This window comes from Thunnus maccoyii, chromosome 14, assembly GCF_910596095.1.
Source record: "Thunnus maccoyii chromosome 14, fThuMac1.1, whole genome shotgun sequence".
NCBI lineage: Eukaryota > Metazoa > Chordata > Actinopteri > Scombriformes > Scombridae > Thunnus > Thunnus maccoyii.
This window is the reverse complement of record NC_056546.1, coordinates 2,175,925-2,188,424: the sequence shown is the minus strand read 5'-3', so window position 1 is coordinate 2,188,424 and position 12,500 is coordinate 2,175,925. Positions and strand designations below refer to the sequence as shown.

Below are 12,500 nucleotides of genomic sequence, written 5' to 3'. Positions count from 1 at the left end.
CAGGATTGAAAAATTGTGAACTTGTCCTTTAATAAGCTCAAAACTAGGAGCAACTACTTTTCTGTTATATTATTTTATGGCACAGAAAACAAATCAGTAAATACTTTAACATTCCTTATATTTCATATTTAATCATTAAGCTTCAGATAAAAAGGTCAGAGGTCACAGCATCTGGACCCTAAAATGACCCTTAATAGTAAAAATGCAAGTTTAAGGAAGCTACATTTGTTTTACATACTTTCATTAAAATCATTAACATACCAAACTGACATGTGTCTGACTAAATATTGAAGAGAAATGAATCATTAAGGGACATAAAATCTAAACGGAAGTAAAGAAAACTGACAACAAGACGCTGTACGTGTTAAGAGACTGTTCCTGTGTGTGTGGATGTGACCAAAATATCGTCCAATTATTGCATTTTAAAGAATTATTCAACAGCAAAGTAGAGCTGAGAGTGGAGAGAAACATGCACCCAGTGTGGCGCAAAGCAATGTAACGACATTAATAATGGGGGGGAAAACAAATACAAAAGAAAGAAACAATTGGGAGATATTTTGTGTATTGCTTTGGAAATATTAATTCTGTTTTCGCACCGAGTCACGCTAAGAAAATAATTGAAATTTTAATCGAGAGAGACAGAGCGAGTGAGAGACAGATGAACAAAGACAAAAAGTAAGAAACACACAAAGATAAAGACGAGGCTCCAAATATTGACTAAAAACCCTGTCATTTAGATGAATTTAATAATAACACAAGTATGTGTGTGTGTGTGTGTGTGTGTGTGTGTGCTTGTGCTTGTGTTGTTAGGGGAGACATACACACACACCTCTCCTTCAGGATGAACAAAGCTCCCAGCTGGACCAGAACAGTGGAGGCAAAAACCGCCAAAACCTCCAGTCTTTCAAACCTGGAGAGAGAGAGAGAGAGAGACAGAGAGACATTATCATCCATACAGACAGCTATTTATCCTCCACACAGCAGCAAACACTTCTTCCACCAAGCGGCTGGAGACTCTGGAAGTTTTATGATTTGGTGAAAATGGCAGAGATTCCTGAAGATACTGTAGTTTGACGTCATCAGGATTTCTAAGAATCCACAGCCCTGGACTGCAATGTCGTTCACTGTGTGTTCTTCTTACTTCTGTATACCATATTTCCTCTAATAGTGGCCGGGGCCTTTATTGGAAGCAGGCTTATATTAGAGAGAGGCCTTTATTCCTAATACCCTTGTTTGATAAGTTTGTTTGCTCATATTTTAGTACGAAGCCTCTCTGTGTTCTGATCTGCTTCCATTTGCTCTGTTAAATTTTTGTTACTGCGTTATGCTATTAATAAAATTAAAAGCCTTCATTTCCCGACTTTTATTGTGAAACATTACACAAACATTTCAATATAACTTGTGTGAAGTATGACCGGTCAAGTACGAGAGAGGAAATTAATAGCCAGTTAACAGCACAGTCAAATATCAAATATCAATCAGCTGTCTCTCTAACGTTAGCTCCAAGCTAACTTTCTTCCTCCCACCTCCAGCTAGCCGTGCTCTCCTCTTGTCAGCTAACAGCAGCTCATGTTTCTGTTTTTTTCCAGTATCTGATTCTTTTTGGGTCAGTGTCAAAATGTCTTGTATCTTTCGCTCCTTAATTTTCCTTCGCATATTGTAAAACTCTCTTTGAATTTGACATCAAACTTCCGTCTGGTGGGTGCCATGTTCGCTCTCTACAGTGTTGTAGCATTGGTGTTATGGAAAATCCAGTCACTGACACTTGCACAGGTCCTATATGCTACTTCAATTATAGCTACTGTCATCTTGTGGCACTTGTACATTACTACAAACCACAGTCATATTAGAACAGGCACCAAGAGGAGCGGGGCGGACATTTCTTTTCATTTGATAACGTTAAAAGTAAAGTTAGGCTTTGCTGTCGGTTTCCCAACTCATTTTAAAAAAAGACGAGAGAAAAAGAGGGAGAGGGAGCTAGAGAGTGAATGAAGAGATGGAGCTGGTAAGAAAGCAGTGAATCAGATCAATAAAAAAAATATCTAATTGTTTTACAGCAATAAACACACTCACACACCCCTGCACACCCCTGCAGAGGTGCGCAGCAACACCTGACTTGGTCTGAATACGGCCTCAATCCATCCTTGTTTTTTCCCTCCCCGGCCTGTATTTGGGGCCTTTATTTGTTTGTGTCGACCAAACCCCGGCCATTATTGGCCTTTTGATTACTTTACTTTCGATTGAATACCGGCCACTATTAGAGAAAATACGGTAAGTAAGCTAGTGAGCTGTTACATCCTGAAGTGGCTCAAATCTGTTTTTTTTGCCTCCAAGTGACTCAGATCTGATTTTGTGAACAAAGCAAATCAGATTTTTGTCGTCCTAGAATTTTATTGGGAAGAATTTGCAGGAAATGAAATGTATTTATCACTGAATTAACAGAGCTGCTGTTCTTCAATAAAAAACTGGTCGACACAACAAGATGTGGAGATATTTAGAGCTGTTTGTTCAGAAGATCAGTTAGAAAATACCTCAGATGACTTCTTCTAACTCACCGTGCTGCGTGATGGAAAAACACTGGCAGTGGCTAAATCTTAGCTTGAGGGACGGTCGTACCAGATGAAAGAAAGTGCTACAACTGCCTCAAATCCATTTAACCATCAATAAATGTTAAGTTAGGACAAAAATACTCTTTGGATGTGGAGGAATCAGGTAGATAAAACTATCCGGCTGATGTCTGGTTTATAATAAAAAGCCGGTATCAGGCTGGTTGTAACTGTTGCTGACCTTCTGACCCCATCAAAAGGTCGAGGGGTCAATCCTGTCAGTCTGTCCAGGATGAGCAGCTTTGTCTCAGTGAGCGGTCCACTGAGCTTACGGCGGTTAAACCTGACATTGACGGTCAGTGATCTAATGGTCAACCCGTCTACGGCGACATAATACCTTTCAAACAGCAGCTGAGTGGAGCGCCTCATGGATTACTGCAGTTCATGCAGGGGGGGGAATGTCTTGGTTTTTTTGCAACTAACAGTCCAAAACCCCAAATATATTCAATTCATTATAATGTAGAGGTCACGACCTTTAAGTGTTTGCTTGGAAAGGGGATATATTATGCATATTTACTGGTCTATATGTCTTTGCATCATTTACAAATCAGCTCGTCAGCAAGGTAGAAAAAAAACATTGGAAACGAAGCAATTAGAGCAGACTGAAGCCCTGATTTTTGTCTTGCAGGCAGGATTTTTACATCAGTCACCTCAAGTTTAACATCAGAGCAGGAAATAAATAACAGAAAACCACAAAAAGCAGATTGTATCCTCTTTAAACGGTGAATCGACTATCAAAATTATTGGTATTTAATGTTAATTTTCTCTTAACGTGACAAGTCTAAAAAGTATGTTTGAGACTTTGCTGCTTACCTGTGTTTCATATCCTGATAACTGTGCAGCAGGTTAGATTCATTAATCCGTAATCCATGACAAGATTGTAGTGACATTAAAGATCATACAGTACTTTTCATTATTGATTTAACATCTGATTGATTTCCCTCAACTGATCAGGTCATTGTTTTTGTCTTTAGAAGGACAGAAAATAATGAAAAACGCCCGTCGCAGGTTCCCAAAGCTCATGTTGACGTCTTCAAATTGCTCATTTCGTCCCAACTGACAGTCCAAAACCCCAAAGACGTTAAATTGTGTGTGTGTGTGTGTGTGTGTGTGTGTGTGTGTGTGTGTGTGTGTGCGGCTCGCCTGCAGTCCCAGTAAACAAAGGCGACCTATTAACCCGCAGGTGTTGGTTAATCAGCTCGGTTGGATGAATGTTTTTTCTTTAAGACACACACACACACACACACACACACACACACACCACACACACACACACACATTCTCTCTCTCTCCCTTTGAACACTTAGTGCCCGCTGTTTGGCCTGATGGACGCCATGCCGCAGGTCAAAGGTCACCATCTCCACCGCTGACAAGCTTGTATTTAATCTATATGAGCGCCGCATGCTGACTCATATCATCATCATTGATTCCTCTGACTAACATCGGCACAAATAAAAACACATATTTAATGAGTGACGCTTCTGTTTAGACATCACGGAGCTGAGAGCTAAATTTACCAGCGTGCAAGCGTGTCGTCGGGATCTGTCGGCACTCAGCTGAAGAGATGACACTGATTGATTAATCGCTTTGTACATTTACAGTAATTAATCAAAGGCTCTCATCAGTCACCTCGTCTGCATGCAGAGGTTCACGATCAACACTCCAGTTGTGTTTTTTTAGGGAAAAACAAAGTCAAATTTTTTTATATCTTTGGGTTGTTACCACTTTCTTTCTTTCTTTCTCTTCAAAACCTTCTTTTGTGTTAAACTGAAACAGGAGCTGCAATTAGTCGATCAACAAAAATAATTAATCACCAGCTGTTTTGGTATTGATTAAATCGTTTTTAGTCATTTTTTTTTAAGATTATCTGTTTCCAGCCTTTCAAATGAATATAATACCGATGAATATTTTCTGGTTTCTTTAGTCGTCTATGACAGTAAACATTTCAAAACGTCAGCTTGAGCTTTTAGGAAACACTGATCGACATTTACAGACCAAACAAAAATAATGAAAATAACTGCGAGCTGCAGCCGTAAACTGAAATACATGAATCTTTACTGGGCTTGTTGTGTTTTCCTCTGTAGAACATCGTAGGGATGTAAAATCATGTGCATGACAAACATTTAGACGAGCTGCTGATCTAAATGTTCTTTTTTATATCTGCATTTTCACTTCAGGTGCAGCGGATCAGACTAATTCCTGGACAGATAAGATTCTGTTCCTGCAGGGGGGTTTTAAAAAGGAGACAGAAGCCGCTACTGGTTTAACTGGGCGATCTGCCGCTGAGCCTTTGTTATGTTATTCTTTGTTGGTCCATCATAAGACAAAACACACACACACACAAATAATGCGCTCAGATGAACACGCGTACATATACACGCATAGACATCCAGAGGGAGAAATACACAACACGGACACACACTGATGTCACAACACATGCACACAGGAATGACATGTAGATACACAAACACACACACACAAACACACACTCAGGCATTATCAGAGCCAAGTGAAGCTGAAAAGCAGATTTCCACTCGATCTCCACTCTTCCACACCTCAAGGTCGGAGGTCACCTGTCAGCTGCAAATACACTGTGGGGCCGGTTCGCTCACACACACACACACACACACACACACACACACACACACACACACAGAGATATATATATAAATATATATATATACATATCAAACTAGCGGTGTGTTTGATTTGGCCGTTGTTCATGTGTTTATGAGTCGTTCAGCTGATCCACACAACAGTAACAGAAGCTTTTCTGTCGATGCTACATCTGTGTTTACAGTGTAGGAGTGTGAGTGTTTGTGTGTGTGTGTGTGTGTGTGTGTGTGTGTGTGTGTATATATAAAACAAACAGATGGAGCTTAGACTGTAAAGCGTCCGATACAGATATATACAGTATGTCAGTAGAGAATAGATTAAAGGTACAATCTGTGATGTAAATATACACCAAAAGATCTCAAAAATTAAAAAAAAAACACTTTAATTTTTTTAAATGTTGTCTTTAAATAAATGAACTAACAGCAGATAAGTGAATCTAATATGAAAGCCTGATGAAACATGGCCTGAACTCTTCAACTATATACAGTAGGGATGAATATGCAAGTAATTTATATCCTAATAATTAATGATTTAGTCTTTAAAATCACGTTAACTTTCAGGAAAAATCACATCAGATATAAATGACTGTTTGTATTTCTTGACACACGTGTGTGTGAGGAGGATCTTTGATTAAAGCCTGATGATACTCAGTCTGTTCTCTCCTGTTTCTGTCTGGATTTCAGAGGATTTTGGCAAAAAAAAATTGCAATATTTGCTCATTTCTGACTCTCAAAACAAAACAAAACAAAAAAATAATCTGTGTTTGTTGGGTGTCGAGTCGTTGTATGTAAGAATAATCCTGAAATCTGTCCGCAGCTCAGTGAGTTCATCACTGTGTTCGTTATTCTGCTGGAGTCACGACTTCAGTTCTGTGGTTCTTACCGTTCAAAAAAGGCACGTTTGGTGTCATAGTCGTCCTTATACACATGTTTTTCAGCTAGTTTTGAAAAAGACGTTTTACATTTGCAATAGCAGTCAAAAGTTTGCATTTGATTGTTATTCAGTCCAAAAATTGAAAAAAAAAAACGCACAATATGTAATTTCAGCCGCTAGGCGTCTAAATCAAAACAATAACAAAAGATGGAGTGTGATGACGGTGTGAAGTAGCAAGGGATCATGGGAGTTGTTGTCTTTCGTTGTTGCTGCTGCTGCTAACACTTGTTCGGTTTATTTCTCTTATAACTTTAGATCCAGACGTTCGGTCGGTTTCTACCGGGAGCCAAATTATCCGCAGAGGTCTCCTCCTCTCCAGAACAAACGTACACGCAGAATTAAAATCATTAAAATACTAATTAAAGTTGTTTCACCTAAATAATCAATATTTCTCCGACGATGTTTGGTGACCACCGGACTTCCTGGAGGGGCTGTTAGCCGAGCTGCTGCTAACGTTTGTCCAGTTTATTTCTCTGATAACTTAAGATCCAGACGTCCAATGACTAAAATCCTTCTTCCGGCTAAAAGATATAGTTAAAAACCACCTAAATTTATCATGAAAATGTGACTTAAAACTGAATAAAAGTCCATTTATAACAGTTTGTGTGGAACAACCACAACACCGATGTATTATCTTGTATGTGTGTAAGTTACTCTTTGGTAGACGCCATTGTAGCGGACAAACACAGCGCCGCCGTATGCATCTGGTGCGTGTTTACTCTTTGGTAGAGGAGGTATGACGCCATCGACAGGCGACCAAATGAAACGGTCCGTTACTTTGATTAAATTACAGATTTCTCTGAGTTTGAAAATACACAACTCAACAACATATATAACACAGGTCTAGTTGTTTTTAGACACTTTAATGTAGAATAATTACATATTAGAGCTTTAAGGTTGAGGTTTCAGGTAGATTTCTGCAGTGTTCACTATACGAGATGATATTATGTTGAACTCACCCAAATGAGTAAACCTGACTGGGTTTCTTCATGGTCTGCCAGGAACTGATGAGACAGGTGATCAAACTGCAAAACCAGAGGAAGACAAAGGTGATGAAGAGGTGAAGGGACACACGTAGCGGAGAGAGAGAGAGAGAGACGGACGGACGGACGAGACGGATGGATGGAAGACAAAAAGAAGAGACAGACAAGGAGAGGAGGGAATAAAAAGAGACACAACGGAAACAACACAGAGGTCAGCTGAAGTTCACTTCTTGTTTAATTTATATTTTATTCATTATAATCCCAGAATTAATTTTTCATGAGTGGAGGGTCTCCATTAAAAAACAGCAAACACAGCTGAGTACCTCACATCTGTATTTAAAACCAACTATTCACACATCTACAGTTATTATAATAACACCTACTCATACAAACAACTACAGGTTTATTAGAACATGAAGAAGAAACAGCAGGATGTATTTTTATAGATAATTTGACCGAAGCTGATTCGAGAAAAGCTGCTTGTATAATAGATGATGTTACTGGAGAGCAAACTCACCTGAAGAGGTCAAAGATGGTCAGGTAGGTGTAGGCGGTTAAAGCTGAAACGACAAAACAAAACTCAGATCAACAAAATAAAACGACTCATAAAGGCAGTTAGAAGAGTCCTGCAGCTCATATCAGCCGTCAAACATGAACTCTGTCACACATCTGTACAACCAGAGTGTTTCACATCACATCTTATACCCAAGGAAACAATATAATAATAATAATAATAATAATAATAATAATAAGAAGAAGAAGAAGAAGAAGAAGAATAAGAATAAGAATAAGAATAAGAATAAGAATAATAATAAGAATAATAATAATAATAATAAGAAGAAGAAGAAGAAGAAGAATAAGAATAAGAATAAGAATAAGAATAAGAATAATAATAAGAATAATAATAATAATAATAAGAAGAAGAATAAGAATAAGAATAAGAATAAGAATAAGAAGAAGAATAAGAAGAAGAAGAAGAAGAAGAAGAAGAAGTTTATTTAGTGTAGCACCTTTCACACAAATGAAACTCACAGGAACAAGAGTTGAAAATAAGACCATAAAAACATACATAGTGTAAAAACATGTGCCACAAGTTAGAATTAAATAAAATAAAATAAAATAAAAAGATAAAAGAAAAGAAAAATAAATATAAGAAGAGGAAAAATAACCATAAAAATAAAACCAAGACTAAAAAATGGGAAATAAAATGAGTTGAACGACAGAAGATCTGACAACAATGTGTCAATGTTAATGTGTCGGCTACATATTCAATAATTCAATCAATTCAATCAATAATGCATATCTTCTTCTTCTTCTGCTATGTAAATATGAGTGTGAGATCAGACTCCGTATCAGCAGCAGCATGTTTCCTGCTATGATGTTTTATATCATTGTAAATTTAATATATTTGGGGTTTTTGGTGATTTGAAGACGTCACGTAGAGCTTTTTTATAATTGTCTGACACTTAACACAATTAATTAAAAGAACAAATGAAGAACAATTCAAATCTTTGACACCAGAAGAAGAAGAGACTCTTTCATCTAATCAGCCGGGTGGCGAGGAGGGAAGCTGAGAGGTCGGTGGTCAGTCAGTCAGTCAGTAGGCCAATTAGTCCGCCGAAAGCCAATAAGACAGTCAGTCAGTCAAACACAGAGCTGCTTTAAATCCTCGCCGTCTACCTGCCTGCCTGTCTGTCTGTCTGTCCATCTGTCTGTCTGTCTGTGTCTGTCTGTCTGTCTGTCTGTCTGTCTCTCAGCCTGTCTCTCTGCTTTAATGACTGCCAACCAGCTTTCTGTAATCAGGCTCTGCTGCTGCTGGGGGGGGATGAGGAGAGCGGATTAGAGCGGCTTTGTGCTGAGAGGAACATTTTGTTTCCCCACTGCCGGCGTCCATGTTGGCCAACCTGACGCCATGTAATCCTGACAGAGAGGGCCTCGCGGCGAGACCCAGAACAAGATACAGAGACAGAGAGAGAGAGAGAGAGACAGGCGGGGGGAGGGGGGGGGGGGGGGGGAGGGGGGAGAGAGACAGAGTGACAGGTCGACAGGCGTGAGCAGACAAGAGAAAGAGGCTGAGAAGAGGAGGAAGAAGACAGACGGACGGACTTAGAGATGGAGGCAGACAGACGGGCAGAGAGAGAGAGAGAGAGAGAGAGGAGGTGAGAAGGCGGACAGACAGACAGACAGACAGACAGGCTGATGGACGTGTAGACAGACGGGCGGAGAGAGAGAAAGTGAATGAGTGAAGGAGAGACGATCTGTTAAAGAGTAACAGACAGGAAGGAAAGAAAACTGTCTGAAACTGAAAACTAGAGAGATAAATCTATAGAACTACATTAAAAGCTAATTATCCAGCTGTGTTGGTCATGTGATCACATCCAGGAAGTGAAACAGTTCTGTTAAAACATATTTCAGAAACTCTTTTCTCTTTTAATCTTTTTATTTCTGGCTAAAAACTGTATTTTCAACCGCGGTGGTTCCCGCCCTGCATGTCGGCTCTTCTCCCTCTGGAGACCCATGATCTCAATCATCATCATCATCATCATCATCATCATCATCATTGGGAAAACCCCTGGCTGGATGTTTGGGTTCGTCGTCACGCTGGAGAATAAATGTGGGACCCTGATGGTGCATCATGAATAACAATCTAAAGCGCCTGAATTTTACTGTATTTACTAACAGACTCATTCACTTCAATGAGAAAGTACATGTAACACAAATATATCTTTATTTGTGTATATTGCAGCGTTTGTTGTTGTTAATGGGTGTATATGTAAAAACCAGTTAATGTAAAACAGTACCAGTAACAAGTTTCTACACTTTCTCATTGAAGTGAATGGGGAGCTGCGTCTAAACTGTCTATTTCTCTGCATTCTGCTCATTTGGATACAAACATAAAAAAAAGCTTAAATAGACAAACAGAGGTGATTAAAAGCTGACTGTCTTTAATCAAAGTAGACGACTCCACCTGAATGTCAAAACGTTTACATCATACAGCTGGACGACAGCTGGACTTTTTCAAATTTCCAGCATTTTCACTCGGAAAATGTAAGTAAAAACAAGTGGACAGTAGTGATGTGCAGAGAGCCTGGTATTTGTATTTGTTGAGGCAGCAAAATTATTTGTATTTGTATTTGTATTTGAATGAAAGTTGAAAGAGGCTTAAAAATCCTGTTTTTGTTTTTATTACACTTTTAATTTTAGAAAATTTAAAGTGTTACAATAAGTGTTCATGAAGTGTTCTCTTTGGAGCACTTTACTTGTGTCAGTAGTTCAGCTTTATCTCTGGGGAACACTCCAGACTCCGGGAGTGACGTCTAAATAAGGAAATGTGCATCATGTAGCAGGTGGATGTGACTCCCCTCACTGAGACCTGCTGATAGACGTCACAGCGGAGCAGAGGAGAGACACTGAGATAGTGATGTAACCGACTTGCAAACTGGTATTTGACATGTTGGTTTTTTTCTTCCCAAAAAGAATTTTTTTTTTAAAAATATTTGTATGAAACAAATATTCATATAAAAACCCACTATTTGTGCTTTGCTGAATTATGTATTTGTATTCAGACACACCACTAGTGGATAGAAATGCATTTAATTTGTGAAATGTTTCAATTCATTTAAAACTAAAAAAAAAAAAAAATCTGTTGCACCAGTTTTTTTTATGTTTCTGACAGTAAAAAGCCTCCGTAGAGTAAACGTACTTTCTTACTTTTCATGTTCGTTGTTAAATACGACACCAATTATGACATTACACTGAAACTATGACGGTGTTTGATAACTATAATTCTCTTTTCTTCCCGTTGTTGTCGTTCTCTCGCAGAGATCGATGAGCTTTGATGTCATCGTCTTGTGTTGAATTAAAAGCAGCAGACAATAAAAGCAATAATAATAATAATATTAATACAAATGCTGACATCACGGTGACCCTGACACAGTCCGGGGCCAAATCAATACCTGGGCTGAAATTTCCCCTCGCTGTGCTTGGATAGGTTTACATGTACACACACACACACACACACACACACACACACACACACACACTAACAGACACTCATTACATGCAGCAGCCGGGTTCAATTTCTTTATAAATCTCCTGCTTACAAACACTGACACCCAGAGGACGTGTGGATATGATACTGGATCAACAAACACAACACAACACACACTACTATGATACACACCTGAAACACAACCACAAAGAAACACACACACATGTACAGACACACACACACACACACAGCGGGTCCCACCGGACCTGAACTCAATACCCAGAACAGAACGAAGGATTAAAACCCCTGTGTTTGTTTTCATAAATGATCGATAGAGACGAGAGGAGGAGGAGGAGAGGTTTATCAAACTACTCATCTTTCCTTCCATCCATCCCTTCACTTCATGTTCTTTACTTTACTGGTTTCCTACAGTTTTTCTTTCCTTCAACAGAGCGAAGAAAAGAGGAGAGGAAGGATGGAGACGGACGAGAGGGAAGGATTTTAAAAAAAAAAGAAGGAAAGGACGGAAGCAAGAGGCGGATAGACAGATGAGAGGGGAAGAAATACGAGCAGGAGGATGAATATTTAATGCTGTCTGCAGAGGAGCAGCCCAAACACACACACACACACACACACACACACGCACACACACAGAGTACACCGAGTAGAAGCACATTCACAGTAAACGTGCAGACAACAGTAACACAAGTAGATGCAAATATGTATAAACAACATTTATGATTTTGTTTTATCAGCTGAGTAACCAGCGACGCTGACGGTGAATCATCAGTCGCTACATAATTAATGAAAACTGTGATTTTATCTCAAACCTCAGAACAGACGATCCAACGACCACGTCCTCTCTGAGCTGTGATTGGTCAGGTGTGTGTGCAAGGTGTTCAAGCACAAAACGAGCTGCGTCTACAGCAGAAGTTTCAGCTGGTTTCTGTAAACATGTGGAAGACTCAGTTCATTGCAACCCTACGTTCACTTTTGTGGTAAGCGACGTTGTGCACTTCCTTTGAATTACGGGTGTAAAGTGTTGTTTATTAGCTCGGGACTTCTTGTGCGCTATGCTAACATATTTCTCTGAGTTAGCATCACAGCCGACCCCGGAGGATTTCCTTTTATTTACTTCTGTCGTCAGTTACAGGAATAAATCGTCCCCTGGTCTAAGCCTCTTCTTTATAACACGACGCTAGACAACACAACTGACAGCTGACCCACAGAAAACCAGAGAAGAAGAAGCAGTGTACTGTTTCTGTTTCCGCTGCGGCTTCCTGACATTTAGTTTATTGCGAGCAACTCTGGAGGCCGTTTTTAGTCTGGACGGAGGCCAAAACAGAGAAGAAGAAGAAGATGTGTTTAAGA

The 12,500-nt window shown here is 39.3% G+C and overlaps 2 protein-coding genes across 2 annotated transcripts in view; one reads left to right on the top strand and one right to left on the bottom strand.

Moving 5' to 3' along the window:
* Positions 1 to 12,500, top strand: part of LOC121911227 (G-protein coupled receptor 4-like) — a 723,099-nt gene that overhangs the window by 445,801 nt on the left and 264,798 nt on the right. The gene's annotated exons all lie outside the window — the stretch shown is intronic.
* The window catches only part of slc30a6 (solute carrier family 30 member 6), a 64,767-nt gene that overhangs the window by 26,081 nt on the left and 26,186 nt on the right, over positions 1 to 12,500 (bottom strand). Inside the window, exons 5-7 of the mRNA XM_042432472.1 lie at positions 7,656 to 7,698; positions 7,115 to 7,180; positions 830 to 910 (exon numbers count right to left, since the gene is read on the bottom strand). Coding sequence (XP_042288406.1) covers positions 830 to 910; positions 7,115 to 7,180; positions 7,656 to 7,698 — 190 coding nt within the window. The remainder of the gene's footprint in view (positions 1 to 829; positions 911 to 7,114; positions 7,181 to 7,655; positions 7,699 to 12,500) is intronic.